Raw genomic sequence first — 18,439 nt, 5'->3', positions numbered from 1 at the left:
ACACAGGCTTGTTCACTGCACTCCCAAAGGACGGGCGTGCACCTCCAAAACCCAGGCAGATGGAGTCTAACTCAGACCCCCATGCCCCTCCCCTCCCTGCACCTCACTCTCCTAACTCCTATGCTTCCTCCCATGTCAGTCCCACCAGTTTACATTTCCTTCAAAGGAGCCCAGCATCTCTCCTGCCTCTGCCTTACCTACCTCAATCCCTTACACTTCCTCTTCAAGATTGCTGCAAATATCCCCCTAAGCCAACGACTAGCACTCAGACTTGCTCATGGTCCTTTCCTAATGACAGCCTACCCAGTGCCTTAAGAGAATGTTAAAACTCCTTCTGAGCAGTGAGTCATCACTGGGCTCAGCTTCTATGCACAGTGAAGCTCTTACTTGCTCTGTGACACCAGAGCTCCTTATGATTCCACAGAGACTGTTACTCCCCGGGGTTACTTCTGTCCTGAAGGCTTCTGTCCTCTTGCTCGTCATGAGGACTCCAAAGTGCTGTTTCCCATGCCCTTTCCTGTCCTCCCAACCCAGGAGCTCAGCCTGAACTGCTGCTGCCCTCCTCTCACTTGCACGGACACCGAATGAACCTGCTACAGAACTTATCATAGTGGCTGTCACAATTTGATGGCCCTTCTCTCATCTCAATCCAACCGTAAGTCCCCATAAGATGGAGGCTGTGGTCTTTTCTTATGTGCCTCTGGCACTAGGAAAACCTTAGACATATAACAGCTAATTGTGAAACAGATGAAAAGACAAACGGGGCTCAGCACATAAGGATGAATTCGTGAAGGGGATGGGAAGAAAGGTGCAGAGAGCAGAACAGGCACGGGCCTCAGAAGGAAAAGCTGCACATAAGCAAATGTGTGTGCACCGCCATCTGCTGCGGGCCTGGCATGCACCGACACTCAATAAACTCCAACTTGTTACTCCGACCAAAATGCCTGGCAGAAACAACTGAAAGGAGGTGTTTGCTTTAGCTCAGGGTTCTTGAGGGCTCAGTCTGTCATGATGAAGAGAGAGCGGAGCAGGGCAGCACAGCAGTGAGGAAGCAAAGGGAAATGCTGGTCTTCAACAAGGTTCCTTTCTGATTTCAGCAGGGCCTAAGTGCACAGGGATGTATTACAGGTGCACAGTGGGCATGGGCTTTTAGCCCTCTGTTATTCCTCTCTGGAAATGCCTCCACAGACACACTCAGGTATTGATCCCCCTCCACTGTCCCCCACCCCCATCTCCTAATGATTCTGAATCCAGCAAAACTGACAATGGAGACTAACTATCATACTCAATAAGCATTTGCTGTTGGCATGACAACTGTGCCCACCGTAGGAAGGCCTACACTCATGATAGGAGGCAGTTCTCTCTTGAGGACTCTTGCACCTGAGGTTGGAAATGGAGTCTCGACTCCCCTGCTTCTCTTGCTTGGGATGATAACTCAGTTCTCCAGGGAGCAGGTGTGTGACCCCAGACTCCTTACCTCTCGGCTGCTGGAGTAGGACTTGGCTCTTTCTTCACACAGGTGGAGTTTCTCTCGAGGGGGCTGGAACAGTGCGGTCTGAAGCAGCTTATTTGGGGTCCTGTTTTTAGAAGTAACGCTGACAGCAGCAATGACTTCATCTAGGTGGCTGGACATGTGGGTCACCTGGGACTGTTGCATATTCTCATACACATTGTCCTCTAATTGTCAAGTGGAAAACAAAGGTGGGAAAGGACCATTTTCAGAGTCACTTTTAAAAGTTCACATTTTTTTTTTTCCTCCAGAAGTCTAGGTTAACATCTAGGACAAGGCCAACATTATGCCTATGACTTAAGATTTAAAAAAAAAAATTATCTCAAAAGGGTGGTAAGTTCTTTTGAAAGCTTCAGGCTTATTTCCAGTGATAGCTAAACCAAGCATGTATATCCCAACAGAAATTGTGTGAGGCCGCGCAACTCACAATGAACAATATTGAAATGAATACATATTGAGTCAGTTGAACTCTAATTGACCTTGAGGCAGAAAGTAGATGACTATTGTTAATCTTTCAGTCTGGATGGAATACAGTAATCTACCCTATTGCTTAAAACAACAACAATAACATCAAAACAAAACATAACAACTCTGGAGAGACAAAAACAGAATAAAAAGTAAATTAAAAAAAGGTTTAAAAGATAAGAAGATCCTAGCAACACTTGCTGAGAGATGGAAAAAAGTAAATAAGCCATGACCCAACTGGCTCTGTTTATTACTTTGAGTGTTTCAAGGTCAAAGGGCAAGGAACAAAGAAGTTCCTGGTGGGAGAGAACTGAGAGCCAGGAAGAACAGTGTGCCTGGAGTTTGCAGGACAGTTCTCTGAGGAGAATGCTCCACAGGAATGGTGTGGGAGATTAGAGAGTCCCCTCAGATGTTACTCAGTGTGTAAGAAAGATCCTTCTATAGCATCCATAAGAATGTGTCTATCACCCATTCTGGCACGGTCTCCTGAAATTAAACAAGATAATGAGGCATTGGGAAAAGTACTCAGAAAGATGGTTTTTTCCTCAGTAACAGAGAATAACTAATCCTAAACTAAACTGTGCTTGCTATACCAGAATTTGCCAAATTACTAAACCTGACAAAGTAGAGAGATTCAGGAAGTTAAGGCCCATTTTAGTTGCTTGAAAACATCCAACTGAAAAATTGATGCCAAATTACTGTAGATGTTGAATTAACAGAAAAAAAAAAAAAAAAAACCACCAAAACAGTTAGTATAGTTACATTTCTATGAATTTTGTTCAAAAGACTAAAACTGAACTTTGGAGATATGTAATATGTGAGAGGAAAAAATTCTACGTAGGACTCTACATGGGTAAGAGATTAGACATTGTAGAGGAGAGGTGTGGACTTGCAGGCAGGGAAACAGAAACTATTGGAAATAAAACCTCAGCGGCTGAGCTGTGAGGCATAAGCAACTTGTTCTACATGCATGTAATAATTTGGGTCTCCAAAGGCATATGGATGTGTGTGTGTGTGTGTGTGTGTGTGTGTGTGTGTGTGTGTGTGAACAATTCATGGACAATCTTTTCCAAAACTGAGAAAAGTAAAAAGCCAGAGATCCAGGATGTCCCATGAGCACTAAACGCAAAGTAAATGCAGGGAGGCACATCGTGACCCGAAACTGTGAAAGGAAGAATCCTAAGTAATCAGGAGAAAAGAAACACTATGTAACGCCCCCCAAAAAGAAACACTGTGTACCAAAAATAACATTAGCCAAGTGTGGTGGCACATGCCGGAAAACCCAACACTTGAGAGATGCAGGAGTTCAAGGTCATCCTTAGTTACAAAGTGAATTTAGGGCTCTCCTCTGCTACAAGAGATCCTGTATTAGTTTGCTCTGTTGCTATAAGAAACATCTTGACCAGAAGCAAGTTGGGGAGGAAAGGGTTTATTTGGCTTACAACTCCACATCACCGTCCATCACTGAGGAGAGTCCGGGCAGGAACTCCAGCAGGTACTCAGAGATAGGAAACTAAAGCACAGACATGGAGGAGTGCTGCTTACTGGCTTGTTCTCCATCACTTGCTCAACTTGCTTTCTCATACACTTTCCCAGGACCACTTCGCAGGGGTGGCCCTACCCACAGTTATTTGGCCCTACCATACCAATCATTAAGAAAATGCCCTACAGACTTGCAACAGATCAGTCCTACAGACACATTTTCTCAACTGATGTTCCCTCTTCCCCAGTGATCCCAGCTGTGTCAAGATGACAACAACCAGAGAACTAGTCAGCACAGCTCAGTTAGTAAATGGCAAAGCAAACTCTAGTATAGCTGTGAAAAAACAAAACAAAACGAAACAAAAAACTCAACAATGAAAAGGGATCAACTGTGCTTGTGAGTGAATCTCAAAATAGCTATGCAGAGTTGGGGAGCAGAATACATGCTGTGTGATTGTACCCTATAAAGTTTAAGGAAATCTAAACCAATGGCTAACAACCTGAAGCAGGTCAGTGGTGCCCTTGGACTAGAAAGGGGGGTGGTGTTGGTGAGAGGAAAGGAGAGGGCAGGCAGAGAAAGAGGAAGAGCACACAAGCATGTGTGTGTGTGTGCACGTGCGTGTGATTACACGGCAGTATGAGTAGTGTTTGCTGTGATGGCATGTCCACACTACAGGATGTTGGTGTTGGTTTATGGATGTACACATGTCAAATTTTATCAAATGTATACTTCTGTGCCAGGTAACGAAGGTGCTAAAATCTTACACACAAACCAGGCTTTTAGAGACCCTCCCCCATCCCTGCCGGGATTTGTCAAACTCCGATTCTCTTATTTGCTTCAGACAGCAGATTGTTTCACCCGACTGCCAGTCAATTATCAACCCAACAATCATGTATTGAGTTCTGCTATCATCACTGTTTGTGAAGGACAACAGGAGAACAGGAAGGTGAACTCTGGCAGGTAAAAAGACCATGGAGGCCCGGAGGCTGGTCAGACTTCACAGGTGAGAACCACCGCTGTAGGGGGCTTAGCTAGCTTGTAAAGGGTTTTGAGAGGAGACCAGAGAAGAGAAAGCGCTCAAGTAAAGCGACTGAATCATCAGCAAACGTTGGGAGCGAAATGCAAGATGAACACACACGCGGCCAGCTGCTGGCTGGTGGATGTTCAGTGAGAGGTGAACTTGGATCGGATCGTGAGCAGCAGTGGTGCAGAGCCACAGATATTAATGTGCCTTCTACCCGGGGGGCCTCTCAACAAATCTGAAGAAAAGAGTTAGCCAACAGAAATACTGGTTCCACAAACAGAAGACTCTCCAGTCAGATAAACGGGTAGACAGGAAAGAGCCTTTTACTTAGGGCCTCTCTAAGCCTTGGATGTGGTGTAGCACTCACCCATAACTTTCCCACGCTTTTGTCCCACCCCACTCCCTTACATAAATCTAAGTAATAAGCACTTTATAAACAAGGTGCCCCTGTGCCCCATCCCCTACACCACATTTTATAGAAGCAAAGTTGGATGCTTGGTTTCAGGCTGAAAAGGCACTGGCGTCAAGCTAAAGATGCAACTGACTTTATTAGGCAGAACTGGTGGGACATCCTGATAACTTCGGCATATCTGTATTCAGTCCATATTCACATCGGTTAACTTTTTCTTTAAATCTATGTGCTTTAAAAAGCCAAACCCCCGTGGCTGGAGAGATGGCTCAGAGGTAAAGAACACTAGTTGTTCTTCCAAAGGTCCTGAGTTCAATTCCCAGCAACCACATGGTAATTCATAGCCCTCTGTCAGATCTGGTGCCCCCTTTTAGGCATACATGTGGGCAGAACGCTGTATACATAATAAATAAATAAAACCAAAATGCCCACTTTAGATCCAAAACAAATGGTACTGTAGTTTCAGTGTGCTAGCTGCATTCCCACCACACACATTAAAATACCAATAATAATATTTTAGAAGGGTGCCAATGTCTCACCTAAGAACAAAAGTGTAATTACTACATGCATCTGGAAATTCTAAATTCCAAACTGGAGTTTATAGTCAGAGTGACATTTTCTATAAAAACTGATTTATATGGGATAGGTATATAGATACAAAGTGCTAGTCTTGCAAATATGAGGGATTTAGTTTGATTCCCAGAAATCATATAAAAAAATAGGCATGGAGCTGTCAGTTTGTAATCCCACTGTGCAGGAGGCAGGGACAGGTGGATCTCTGAGACTCGATGTCAGTTAGCCTATCCTAAATATCAAATATCAAATCCCAGTGAGAAATCCCATCTCAAAAATATTAAGGTGGATGGCTCCTGAGGAAAGACACCAAGGTATCTGACCTCCATACATGTGCACTCTCATGCACAAACATAATAAAATAAAATAAAATAAAATAAATTGATAATGCTGTTAATACATTTTAAAACTTATCCCAAGAAAGTTTCATATGTTCTTCAGCAAATGCACGTGATCCAACAATCACCTCCTTAACTGAGGCTAACAAAAGTTACTGAATATACGAGTGTGATTAAACAGAAGTAAGCTACTACACGGTAGTAGTTGGAAGGGAGGTGAGGGTGACAGAAGCCACTATGTGTGTGTGTGTGTGTGTAAATGTATGTGTATGTATGTGTGTGTATATGTGTAAGTGTGTGTGTATATGTGTGTGTGTGTGTTACTGAATGGAATTCCCACTGTAACCCTGCTTAGATATAAAACATAAGGAAGATCGTGAGGACAGACCCCAACATGTTCATTCTGGGACTCTATGATTGGTATTCAATTACTCTGAGCCAAATCTTGTAGCTGGTTTATAAGTTTTATTGGAAAATGGCCATGTTCATAGTTCATAATGTCTAAGGCTGCTTCTGTGCTATAACAGAGTCTCTTTATTTATTACATCACCCCTCCCAGAAAAAACACAGGAAGGCCATGAATAGAAGCATCAGGATACACCAGAGAGGCTAGTATAATAAGACGATCCATTTACATTCTGTTGAACTGAATTTGAGGTGGTGGGTGAAATTTACATTAAAATGTTAGAAGTAGATCACTCCTGAGTGATTTTATTTTCTGGTACCAGGGATGGAGCCTTCCTTTTACTAAGGGCATCCTGCTGTCATACTTACTTTTGAACTCAAGACTGGCCAGAGGGCAACTGAAACAGGCTGGAGAAAGTACACTGACTCCTTGATGTTCTAAAACCAAGATCTGGGGCTGGAGAGACAGCTCAAGCTCAAGCACCTCTCAGGCCAGCGTCAGGGATCCCACGCCCTCTTCTGCTCTCAGGAGGCATCTGCACTCACGTACATACCCATGCACCTAGTTCAATTTTTAAAAATCCTCTTAAAAATAAAAATAGAGATTTACATGCACCAGAAAAGATATCACCTAAGGGGAGGTTTTCTTTCCCTCTGCAACAATATGGAATGGAACTGTCACTCAGAGACGGAGAAAGTTCCTAAGGTCCTGTAGATTTATGTTAAGGTGATACATGATTGGACAGGAGAGAGATAGGTGGGGGAAAGGCTGAGGGGCAGAAGTGGAAGGGAGATTCCAAGAGAATCAAGATGGAGCTTGAGAAGGAGGATCTAGATCCAGGTGGCTGTAATTGGTGATGGGTAAATATGAATATTTTTAAGGGTTTCTGTAGACTATTTTATCTCATTAGAAGGGCCATTGTGCAGCTGTGAGAAAGCTGCAGAGGGCAGCCCCTGCAGATATACTATCCAAACTGTACCTAAGCTCCACTATACCAACTCAGGACTATTTTATATCCCAAGTCCTTGGCTGACATTTAAAAACCATCTTTTTGCCTAATACTTCCTCATCCATCCAGCCCCATGTTGGTTAATGAGATGGTTGTTTTAATAGGTGTCATGGTCTAAAGGAACAGCACTGGGAAGCTGAGATTCAAGAACTTGCACCGCCCTGCCTGCCTACGTGATTTGGGCGACACTGACAACCGATACAGTGCAGGAAAGCTTTGTGTTTTCCATCTTTGTCACACAGGTTCTTTTAACTTCTTTATGAGTGTCACACCATACAATCCTATCGTTGAGACTCCTATTTTACTAACGTGGGAAATGAAGCTAGGTAAGCTGGTACTTGAAGAATACAACCCGGCTAGAACCAGGACTCCAAACTTGTAACAATTTGTTGAAATTCTGTATCCTATTGGCTTGCTCTGACCACAATCTACAGCTGTAGGAAGCAAACGCTGCTGCTTTGAAGACCACAGCAGGCATCTTATAAGTAAGCATCAGTTTTTGTGAGCAGGAAAGACAATACCTTAAACAGATTGGAACCTTAAACAGATTGGAACACAGTTTCTCGTTTTTGTGTTGGAAGGGAGACAGGAAAAGAATGTTTGAAATGATTTAAATAACATGTTGCAAATATTTGTAATTTTGGACCTATGAGTCTAAGGTTAAACTTTGAAATAGCTTTCTTTTTGTTTCCTTGATTAAAAGAAAACGTTTTGTTTCATGCTGCCTTGTAGCCTGTCTTTGGCTACTCTGACTTTCCACTCTTCTTCACCTTTCAACCCCCTAACACTACACAGGGGAGAAAAAAGGATAAAGGGGAAGGGGGTGAAGTTATCACTAGACTACTTCCTGCTGATTAGGGGCATCGACTTCCTTGGGGCAAGTTTGATCTTCACCACCAGGATACCTATTTTCTTCTTATTTCTTCTTTGTGCATTACTTAACCAACATCGACCAACCAACACCCCACTCACTCCTTGGGACCCTAGGATTTATATACTCTCAAAAAAAGTCTCCAGAATTCTAAACATCACACAATTGCAGACACTATCTGCAGCTGGCAAAACTGTGTATCTGCATGAGGCAAATCATAGTCAGATGCTGTGGACAACCTGAAGCAGCTCCATCCTCACACCTGGGATGAAAACAAATGCACATTCCTTCTTCTGTGTATTTTAAAGGGACAAAGTGTCTCACTACACTTTCTCTCAATACTGTATCCCATATATATATATATATATATACACACACACACACACACACAAATAAATAAATATTCAATACAGAGTGTTCATGGGTTGTATCTAACATGGATTTTTTTTTTTACTAAAATAATTTTGTCAAAAAGTGAGCCATTATTTTAAGATTAGAAGGCTCTCAAACATCTAAAAACAGAGCTACCATATGAACCAGCCACACAACTCCTAGGCAGGCATATATCCCAAAGGCTCTACATTCTATTTGCAAAAGTGTTTGGACATCCACAATTACTGTTGCTCTGTTCAAAATGGCAAGGGTTGTAAAGGGAATCAGCCTACCTGTGAATCAAAAGATAAATGGATAATTAAAATTTAGTACATATACACTGTGGAATTTTATTCATCCACGAACAAAACTGAAATTATGAAACTTTCAGGAGTATGGGTGGAACTGGAAAATATATTAACTGGGGTAACCTTTGAGGATCCTAGCTTTCAATGGTTAAATACCTATATCTAGAAGTTGGCAAAGCTGGGGGTGGGGAAGAATCTTTGAGGCAGAGAGGAAGGAAGGGAAATAGAACATATGTGATATAAGCTGAATAACGGGGTGAGAGGGTACCTGGTGGGGGAGGGAGATGGGTGTAAGGAGGAATCAACCAAACGTGAGAATGTTTTCGAGGAAACCTGTTACTTCATAAGCTAACTCAAACAAGCAAGCAAACAGAAATTTCACATGAAGATCTAGATTTCTGGGGTTTCTGTCTTCTTTGAAACCTCAGAACATCTATCAACTTTATGGTAAATGGGGTGTGAAGTAGCAGTGTCCCGTAGCCATGCCTGCCTTAGAGGAAACTTTGGAACTGAGTAGCCTGGGTCAGGAAATTCCCATCCCTCTGCCCACTCCATCCCTCTCACTTGGGAAGAGAGAGAAATACAGAAATCCACTCTCACACAGGAAGAAAAACTACCGCACAGGTGACTGCTCTGAGATACCCAGGAGCCAACGGTCTCCAGAGAGTTTGCTCCCTGGCTTGCTGGGAACGCTGCCTCTCTACCCTGCCTGACTATGGCGTGTATTTTCATCTCAGAGCTGTCTAACTGCCGAAGGAAACGTGTGTTTAGGAATGGTGCTACCTGTCTGACTTCCGAAAGGATGTGAACCGCGACCTTGCTCTAAGAGCACACTTTCAGCGTGTGTTCACACCATATAGAAGCACTTTTCCTTTGAAGACTTCTTCTTCAGTTCACTTACTTGGAGCTACACGCTTCTCATCGGCTGCTTTCCTTTTCTTTGTAACAGCCATAGCTGAGGTTTGTCAGAATTTCATGAGAAATCAGCCCACCACACACCACCTCCTCCTTGCTAGCTTCGAAGGCCTCTCAGTCTGCACTCACAACTGCCAGTCAGACTTACCTAATCAATGGATGCTATTCCTTCTTCCAGGCCTGCCTAGTAGAGTGCCGAAAAACATGATGGGCCTTGGCTCACAGTGAAGAGGTCTGAGGTAGAAGACTGTGGTGATATTCACATTTAATAGCTGGAAGATCACAGGGTCCATTTACCTGCTTGCCAAGTAACTATGCAAGAGCAGGGATCTGAAGGTCCCCAGTGTTTCAGCTGGTAGCTTTCTAGTTGACTTGTAGGAAGGCTTAGCAGGCCTAAGGGAAAAGTGCAGACACCCTCAGGCAATGGCTCTTAGGAAATATTGTGATGGTGTCAGAGTATATTAGCTAAATAACCTGGCCCAGATAAAGAGAGGGCATTGGGAAATGCCAGAGAAAATCAGGGAGGACGGAGGCTAAGGATTTGTAATCAAAACCACAATAACTCCAGAAACTAATCTAACAATTTAGAAGATTTACACAAACTTGGGTTTCAGGTCTAGAGCGACTCCAGTGGTGAAGTCTACCAAGACATAAAGAAACAAACAGGAAGCAAAATCAGCTCTACACACTGCAGAGAGCACAAATGGGAGCCGTTTGGAAAGAACTGTGTGAAACCAGTCAGACGCATGAGACACAGCAAATTATTGTTTTTCCGTCAGGATTTACTAGACTCGGATGTAGCAACATAGAGTCAAGGCTATGTACTGCGGCCACAAAGGTCTAGAGAATGGGAAGCTGGGCTGACATATGAGCTATGCAGAGTCACAGAGAAGAAAACCACCTCATCTTGATAGATGCAGGAAAGATATTTCTCTCTCTTTTTTTTAATTCACCTTTATCTATTTAAAAAAAAAAATGTGTGTGTCCATGTGTGTATCTGGCGTCTTCCTGAGTCACTCCCCACCTTAATTTTTGAGACGGGATCTCTCACTGACCTCAGACCTGAGCAGCTGGACCAGCTGATCAATGTTCTCTGGATCGTGTGAGGAACTATCTTGGCCTAGATTCCCTACAGGTGCTGGGGATCCAAGCTCGGAGTCTCTCTCTCTCTCTCTCTCTCTCTCTCTCTCTCTCTCTCTCTCTCTCTCTCTCTCTCTCCTCCCTCCCTTCCCCCCCCCTCTGTCTCTCTCTCTGCCCCACCCTTGATCTTATTCTATAGAGCCCAGTGTGGCCTCAGCAACGTTCAAGCACTTAGCACACAGGCATCTGCCACCACACCTGACAAGCTGATGGTAACCGGCTTGAATGCGTTCCTCTTGTGACAGAAAACAAGAAGAGGGTGCTTCCTCTCAGCACCTGCATCCAAGGTTGCATTCCAAACGGAGTGAGTGGGCATGAGGAATAAAAGCAGAAGGACTGAAAAGGAAGAGAGGAAACTTAACTGTGGCATGATCCTGTATGTAGCATCCTAGGGAGTTCTGGGAGGGAGAATAATAAAACTCCTTCTAGCCCTGAAAAACACGTCCAGTAAGTCCAAAAGGCTATATCAGAAATAAGATGCAGTCCTTCTCTCTCCTGTTCTTTCTATTCTTACTTTTCCTTACTTGGATCATCTGTTTGTTTAAGACATCTCACTACACATCCCTGGCCAGGCTGTCGTGAAGTCCTGTCAGCCAGTCTGAGCTTGAACTCGTATTGCTCCTCGTATCTGCCTCCCAGGCGCTGGACCACCACGCCACTGGCCTGCTTCTGTCCCTTTCTCCATCTTACATGGGGTATGAGCAGCTCTGTGCGCTCCTGGAGCCTAGAGGCCAACCCCAGGCATCACTGTTCAGAGTTATTCACATTGCTTTTCATTGTTTGCTTCGAGACGGGGGTCTTCTCACTGGGAACCGAGTCTTGCCTCAGGTTTCCGAGCCCTATAGGTATGCCCCCCATAATGCCTGGCTTCAGAATTATATTTTATATATGCTAACAATGAATAACCTGAAAATGAGATTAAGGAAATATGGTTACTAACAATAGAAAAACAAACAACCTTTTGGGTAAATGTAGTAGGTGCAAATATTTTTACAAGTATAAGAATATCAGGGGTTGAATCTAAAACGACTTCCATGGGCTCATATTTGAATGCTAGGTCTCCAGGCTATGGAACTATTTTGAAGACTGGAGCTTTCATAAGGTGGGCTGTGGGTGGTGGAAGTGGGCCACCAAGGGGTGGGACTTTAAGGACAACCACCCTGGATTCCAGCCTTTCATCTCTGCTTCCTGTCTGCTGCCACGTGAGGAGTCCCTTCCTGTTCCTGCTTCCTCTGCTACAGTGAGCCCAGCAAATAGACTTCTCTGGTCTTCTTAGTTCTGCCGGGTGTTTAGCTGTTGCCGTGAAAGTAGCTAATACAGGCATGCACTGACTATTAAGGAAGTTAAAGCTTAGGTACATGGAGAAACATCTGTGGATCAGAGGTGTCACAGTATCCTCACAGGGATCAGCATGTCTAAAGGATTCCTACCAAAATATGAATGGTCTTTTTGTCTAGGCAGAAACGGAACATTCTGTGCTTCACTAGGTTAAGCAATCCTTAAATAGGAAGGAAGCTGGGTGATTCATAGTTTGAAATTTTAAAAGTTGCCTTTAACATAAAAAAATCTATAAAAAGTCAGCCAGGCGTGGTATAGCACAAGTCTGTAATAGCAAAACTTGGAAAACTAAGTCAGGAGGACCTAGAGTCCATGCTTGGTCTGACCTTAAAAAAAAAAAAAAAAAAAAAAAAATCCTGCCCCCTAACAGGCAAGCAAACTGACCAGAAAAACCCAAAATAAAACAAAGGAGGCCCTAACCAACACACAGTAATCAGACACTGTTGGAGAAGCAAAATGCCATTTCCAAGTTCTCAAGCCGTCAGAGCCAGCATGGCGACTGCAGAAAGAAACTGCCCTAGATTCCTAGCATTTGCCTGCGTATTGGATCCTGTTATGTTCATATCAGGTAAACAGTGTATAATTATGTCAGATGATTATGTGGGTTGCCCTGACCGTGGTAATCATTACGTAACCTGCACGAACAACAAAACAATTTGTTAAGGAGGACACCAATAAACACGCCAAACTGGAAGGCACCAGTCCCTCTCACAGAACTCAGAAAAGCTGGGAGCAGGACTGCGACGCCTCCACCACAGAGCAAGCACTACAATTGGTGGTCCAGGGCCAGTCAGCCCTGAAAACATATAAATGAGTAACGTATGGACTCAACAGGCTGTATTTAGAAGTGTGTGTGTGTTGTATGTGTGTGTGTGGTGTTTGTATGTATATACATACATATAAGCATTGTGAAAACCATTGATGGAAAAAAAGCCATGCGTCTGAAGGAGAGCAGTGAGGGGTATATGGGAAAGTTTTGGGGGAGGAAAGGCAAGGGAGAAATATTGCAATAAATACAATCTCAAAAAGAAACAACAGAAATTTCTAAAAAGAAAAATACCTTGCACAACTTGTAGGACTTTAGTTTGTCAAACACAGCGCAGTTAAAGGTGGAATAAAACAGAACAAAATGGGGAGGCACTGGTGGACAGGACAAGAAAAGACGTCAGAAAGTAACTGTGACATACTCGGCCACTCTTTTTTTCCTTAGTGTCAATGATCAAATCCAGGACCTTATGTGTCCCCCAGCCCCCAAAGGCGCTAAGATACTTAGACCGCAGAAAGAAGAGTCTTTCCGTGGATGTCAGAAAGCCACACACAAACCTCAAGTCACACCTAAAAATTAACCTCAAGCTGAGCAGAGACCGAAATGTGAGAGCTCAAAGTACAAAGCCCAAACACTGGAGTAAACCCTCATGAGCCTTGATTCCTTGGAAACGGTTCCAAAGTACCAGTGACAGGGAAAGGTGAGTTAACTGGACTTTCCCAACATCAAGTCCTCGGTGCATCAAAGTTAAACGCAAAGTTAAATTTAAAAGACAGCCTAAAGGATGGGGGAATATGTAAAGAGTATCTGCAATTCAATGACAATATGTTAACCCAAATGAAAATTAGACCACTATCTAAATAGATTTTTTTAGGTATTCATTTACTTTATGTGCATTGGTACTTTGCCTGCATGTGTGTCTATATGAGAATGTCAGATCTTGGAGTTACAGACAGTTGTGAGGTACCATGTAGATGCTGGGATTTGAACCGAGTCCTTGGGAAGAGTTCCCTTAACTGCTGAGTCACCTCTCCAGCCCCTAGACAATTTATTTTTTTAAGACAAGGAAAATATATGGATAGCCAAAAAACCATATGGCTAATATCATTAGTATCAATATCACATACTAATTCATGTTCACCAAATTTGGACAACGATAGTAATAACAGCAATAAACCCAAATACAGGAAGCAGTGTTGCGGATGTGGAGAAGCCGGAATTCTCACATGCTCCTGGTGAGTGTGAAGTGGTGCTGAGCTTGCCTTGGAAAACAGCTGTGCTGCTTCCTCAGAGATTGACAGAGTCTGTACATGAGCCATTCATCTGCTGACAGGCAAATACTGAAGAAGCTTAACTAAACACAAACCTGTACATATCCACCCAGTGGTGTTAGCTGAATACTGAAGCATTCTCAATGTCTGTGAGATCTCAAATGGATAAAAAGAATTTCCATATCATGGAGCATCCTGACGGATACAGACTTTTGGAGAGAGAGAGAGAGAGAGAGAGAGAGAGAGTAGGATGGTCCACAGACCTCAAAGTTCACAGATTACACTGTAAATGAGATCTCATGTCGTTTATCCTCTTCTTTGGATATCTATCATCTCATTCTTCGTGAAATGGGAATCAAATGATACATTCAGTAAAAATCGTATCTATAAATTTTGATGCGGAAATACAAATAGTAGAAATGTTGCCATAGCAATTAAACTGCTACTAGGAAATGAAACAAAGGACCTTGTGCATGCTACCACTAAGTAACAATTCTCGCACCTAAAATTGCATTTCGCTTAAAAGCCAAACTTATTGCATAAGTTCCCTTTCATTACTTTTCTCATTTTGCACACACAGAGTGCCAAGATCCTCAGGGGAACAGCTGTGAACAGCTAGAGGAAGCCAGGACCAGGAAGGCCTGAACACCGTAACAAGCAACTCCTTTGGTGCAGATTCACTCGGCTTAAAGCATGAAGCAGATGGGTTGAGATGCCCGCTCCATAGAGGCAAAGGCTGCATATCACAGGAATCAAGGCAGACTCTGAGAAAGCATGAGTGAGCCTTTAACTGTCACTGCCCACAGGTGGCACAAGTCACATTTATTTTGTCACATTTCTTTTGCTTCTCTAACTTCTTGAGGGCTGTACTATTTAAGGGACTTACGAATTGCTAATACTTGGTAAGTATTGGAGACAGTCATGTGAGAAGGGGCCTTGTCTCAGAGCTGTTTCTTTTTCTTTTTCTTTTTTTTATTATGTACTTTAAAAAAAGATTTATTTTATGTTGGTGTGTGCAAGAATGTACAGATACCCGGAAAAGTCAGAAGAGGGTACCAGGTGTCCCAAGCTAAGTTAGAGGCGGCTGTGAGCTGCATGAAGGTGACGTTAGGAACCAAATTCAGGTCCTCTTCAAAAGCAGAAAATGCTCTTTTTTTTAACTTCTGAGCAATCTTTATAGCCCCAATGAGTACGTGTGTGTGTGTGTGTGTGTGTGTGTGTGTGTGTGTGTGTGTTTTACAGAGGGGGGGAGGAGGAGCTTTCATTAATTTGGAAGACAAGAGGGTAGAAATTTGTTTCCTTATTCCTCTTATGTCCAGGATCAAACTCTGTATAGCAAGTGTCCTTACCCACTGAGACATCCTGTAGACCCTACCGCATTCTTTAATTAATTAATTTGCAAAACTTAGGCTTGGTGGCAGGAGCCATCTCACTAGCCCAGGATTTATGTATTTTTCCCCCAACTCCCAATGTTGCATGTAATTATAAAAACGCGCTTGCTCCTTTACCGGAGCAGCGATCTTGGCTTAGCTCAAGAAATCATACTGCCACCAGCCCGAGCTACCTCCTTCCCTAACCTGTGCTCCGACCTCTCCAAGACAGGCTGCTGCCAGCCTCATTTCCAATTTGCCTGTTCCTCCCAGTTAGCTTTGCCAAGCTGCCAACAACCACCCCAGCTGCTCTCTTTTTCCTCCTGCCCACCTTAGCTCCGTGGATGGAAAACACTAGTCAGTTTTCATATTTTAAAACTAGCCAAATAGCACAATTGCTGGGCTTTTATTAGAAGATAACCTATTTCATCCAACTGCCGGTGGCTGAGGCCGATGTTTCCAGACACCCAGATCTTATAGGGTTGTACGTGTCTCCCATTCCAAAACCTGGCCGAAAAGCCCTTCTCTTTCCCTCCATTCTTTCTCCTTCTCCTGGGACCTCAGAGCTGTTTCTAACAGCTAGGGATTTCTCCTTCTTCTCCTTTTGAAATCACAGATGATATGTCAGCTTACCACGGAGACAACCACCATGTACACCAAAGCTGTTGGGCTACAAGAGCCAGGAGGCAGCAAAGGTGTCCATCAAAGTGGACCAATAAGTAAGTGTATGTGTATACAACACAGGTATATTTGGCTATAAAGAATAAAAGTTTTTTTTTCCAATTGCAGGAAAATGGACGGAAACAAAGAACATGCCAAGAGAAGTAACCCAGTCTCAGAAAGGCAAATGTGGAATGTTTTGTCTTCTGTTTAGAAACCAGGAGAGACAGAAGCATGAAAATAAACAAGGAGTTTAGCTATCTGGAGAAGAAAGGGGGTGGGAGGAGCAAACAAGAAAGAGGGGTGAAAATGATCACAGCGTACTATTAGCCTCTGTGGAGATGTAAGGGAATCTCCCTTTAAATGTTTTCTTTTTAATTAAAAGAAAGAAAGAATGGCCTATGGACACTGTAGGATGTGTGAGCTTCAGACTTCAGAGTACGTGTTGGTATAAGGATAAAGATAATGTCCCTGAAGCACTTTGTCTGACTGCAGGAGATGGTTCTTCAGTCTCTTCGCTTTCTCAAGGCTTAGCAGAGATTCTGGGGTGAGCATGTGAAGTACTGAGTTTTGTCCCAGACACAGCTCATGCGGTACTCCATGGAGTGGATCTTCGTGGTTTGGGGTTTGAAATTCCTTTACATCAGCCAAGTGTGATCGTAAAAAAAAAAAAAAAAAAACACACCCAAGGAAAGAACCAATCCAGTGGAAAGGAAAATCACCCTCACTGCTGTAATTCTGCCGCAACCACCACTCCTGACATTATACACTCACAATGCTGAGTTAGGACTGCTTGTCAAAGACCACATGGAAACACATCCGGATTTATGTAAACCAACAATGGTAAATAAAGATACTTAATCAAAATGTCTCAAGAGACTTGGCTCCACATCTGTCCACCAATTCAGATTAAGGGGCTCTGGCCTTTGCCCTTGGCAGAATCCTAAACTACAATGCCAGTTCCCATATTGAAAACCCACAGCGGAACTCCTTAATTCTCCTGACTGGCTCTTCATGGAAATTCCTGTGCCTTATAAACAATGATTTAAGTAAAGCATTATTATCGTTTTAACCGAGGTTCTCAATGACCCTCTTGCTGCAATCAGGAGCAGCCCTGCGGAATGTTATTTCCTTCTCTCCTGCCTACTGCAGATTCAGGGCTCTGAGCTCCGGATGCACTTAGAGCATCTGTCCCAGACACCTACACATCGGAATTATGTAGACTCGTCCATGGAAAATCTCTGAGCCCCATTCGTCCAGAGCCTTAGTATTAACTTTTAGAGTTTTGCTGTTTTTATTTCCTTATAGGTAAACTAAGTGTGACAATGTAAGAGACAGTTGTTCTAATAGATTCCTGAACTTCGTATTTTAATTGAATTAAAATACCTCTTACTGAGAATATGAATATCGGATTTCATTTTTGGGGGAGAATTTATCCACTTGCTGTTTCTGATATAGTATATGCCAAAATTAGGTTTTGCTTGGTCATAGGAAAATAGGTTCCTTAATTTTCAACTTTACAAATATTTGTGCAATTTGAGTTTGAAGTCAACTGTTGTTTTTCTTCTCTACATAGATGGCTTGCATATTAGGTCTGTTCTCATAGTGCGCAGACACGACTAATCCATTTGATTAACGAAACCAATAATATTAAAAGTCTAAATCCACATTAAAGCAAGAAATAACCGCAAAGCACATTTTTTAAAGCAAAATATGATCCACAATTAAGCTTACTTACCTTGCAAAATTCCACCGATAACCTAGGAATTGCGTTTCCAACTTCATTCTAAAGACAAAGGAACTCTGGGGGCTCTTCCCCCAAACACGCTCAGCACGTGTTTCTGTTTACTCCCCGTTTCTTTGGACATTCCTTTAAAACTAGCAAAACGAAACAAAAGAGAACACCTGGAAAGTTTCTTTAACAATCAGTATCTGCAACTTTTTCCTAAAATCCTTTGTGAATTTACCGGGTCGACAGAGAGAGACTCGGTTTCCTTATCACAGTTCTCTTGAAAATCTCAGTTGCCAATTTGGCTCCCTCTGTATCAAGTTAATGATTCTACAGCCTGACAACCACAGACAAATCTAAACAGTGCAGTCTCACCCTAAAAGAGAACCGCACTTTTCGGTAAAGCGACCCGTACTTAACAAAACCCCAGGCCAAAGAATGAATGATGGCGCCTTCACCAATAGCGAGTGGAGAAGAGAAGT

At 43.0% G+C, this 18,439-nt stretch overlaps 1 protein-coding gene across 2 annotated transcripts in view; it reads right to left on the bottom strand.

Annotated features, from left to right (window-relative positions):
• The window catches only part of TTC23 (tetratricopeptide repeat domain 23), an 80,529-nt gene extending 62,155 nt beyond the window's left edge, over positions 1 to 18,374 (bottom strand). Inside the window, exons 1-2 of one of the 2 annotated variants that reach the window (XM_080915061.1) lie at positions 17,967 to 18,374; positions 1,478 to 1,677 (exon numbers count right to left, since the gene is read on the bottom strand). In XM_080915061.1, the coding sequence (XP_080771187.1) occupies positions 1,478 to 1,657 (180 nt within the window). In that variant the 5' untranslated portion in view covers positions 1,658 to 1,677; positions 17,967 to 18,374. Of the gene's footprint in view, positions 1 to 1,477; positions 1,678 to 9,831; positions 9,941 to 17,966 lie in introns of those variants that run through there. The other variant, XM_080915062.1, reaches the window with a different exon arrangement.
• Between the last annotated feature and the right edge of the window lie 65 nt (positions 18,375 to 18,439).

This window comes from Micromys minutus, assembly GCF_963924665.1.
Source record: "Micromys minutus genome assembly, chromosome: 3".
Classification (NCBI taxonomy): Eukaryota; Metazoa; Chordata; class Mammalia; order Rodentia; family Muridae; genus Micromys; species Micromys minutus.
Note: the sequence above shows the minus strand (reverse complement) of the source record. Positions and strands in the feature narration are given on the sequence as shown.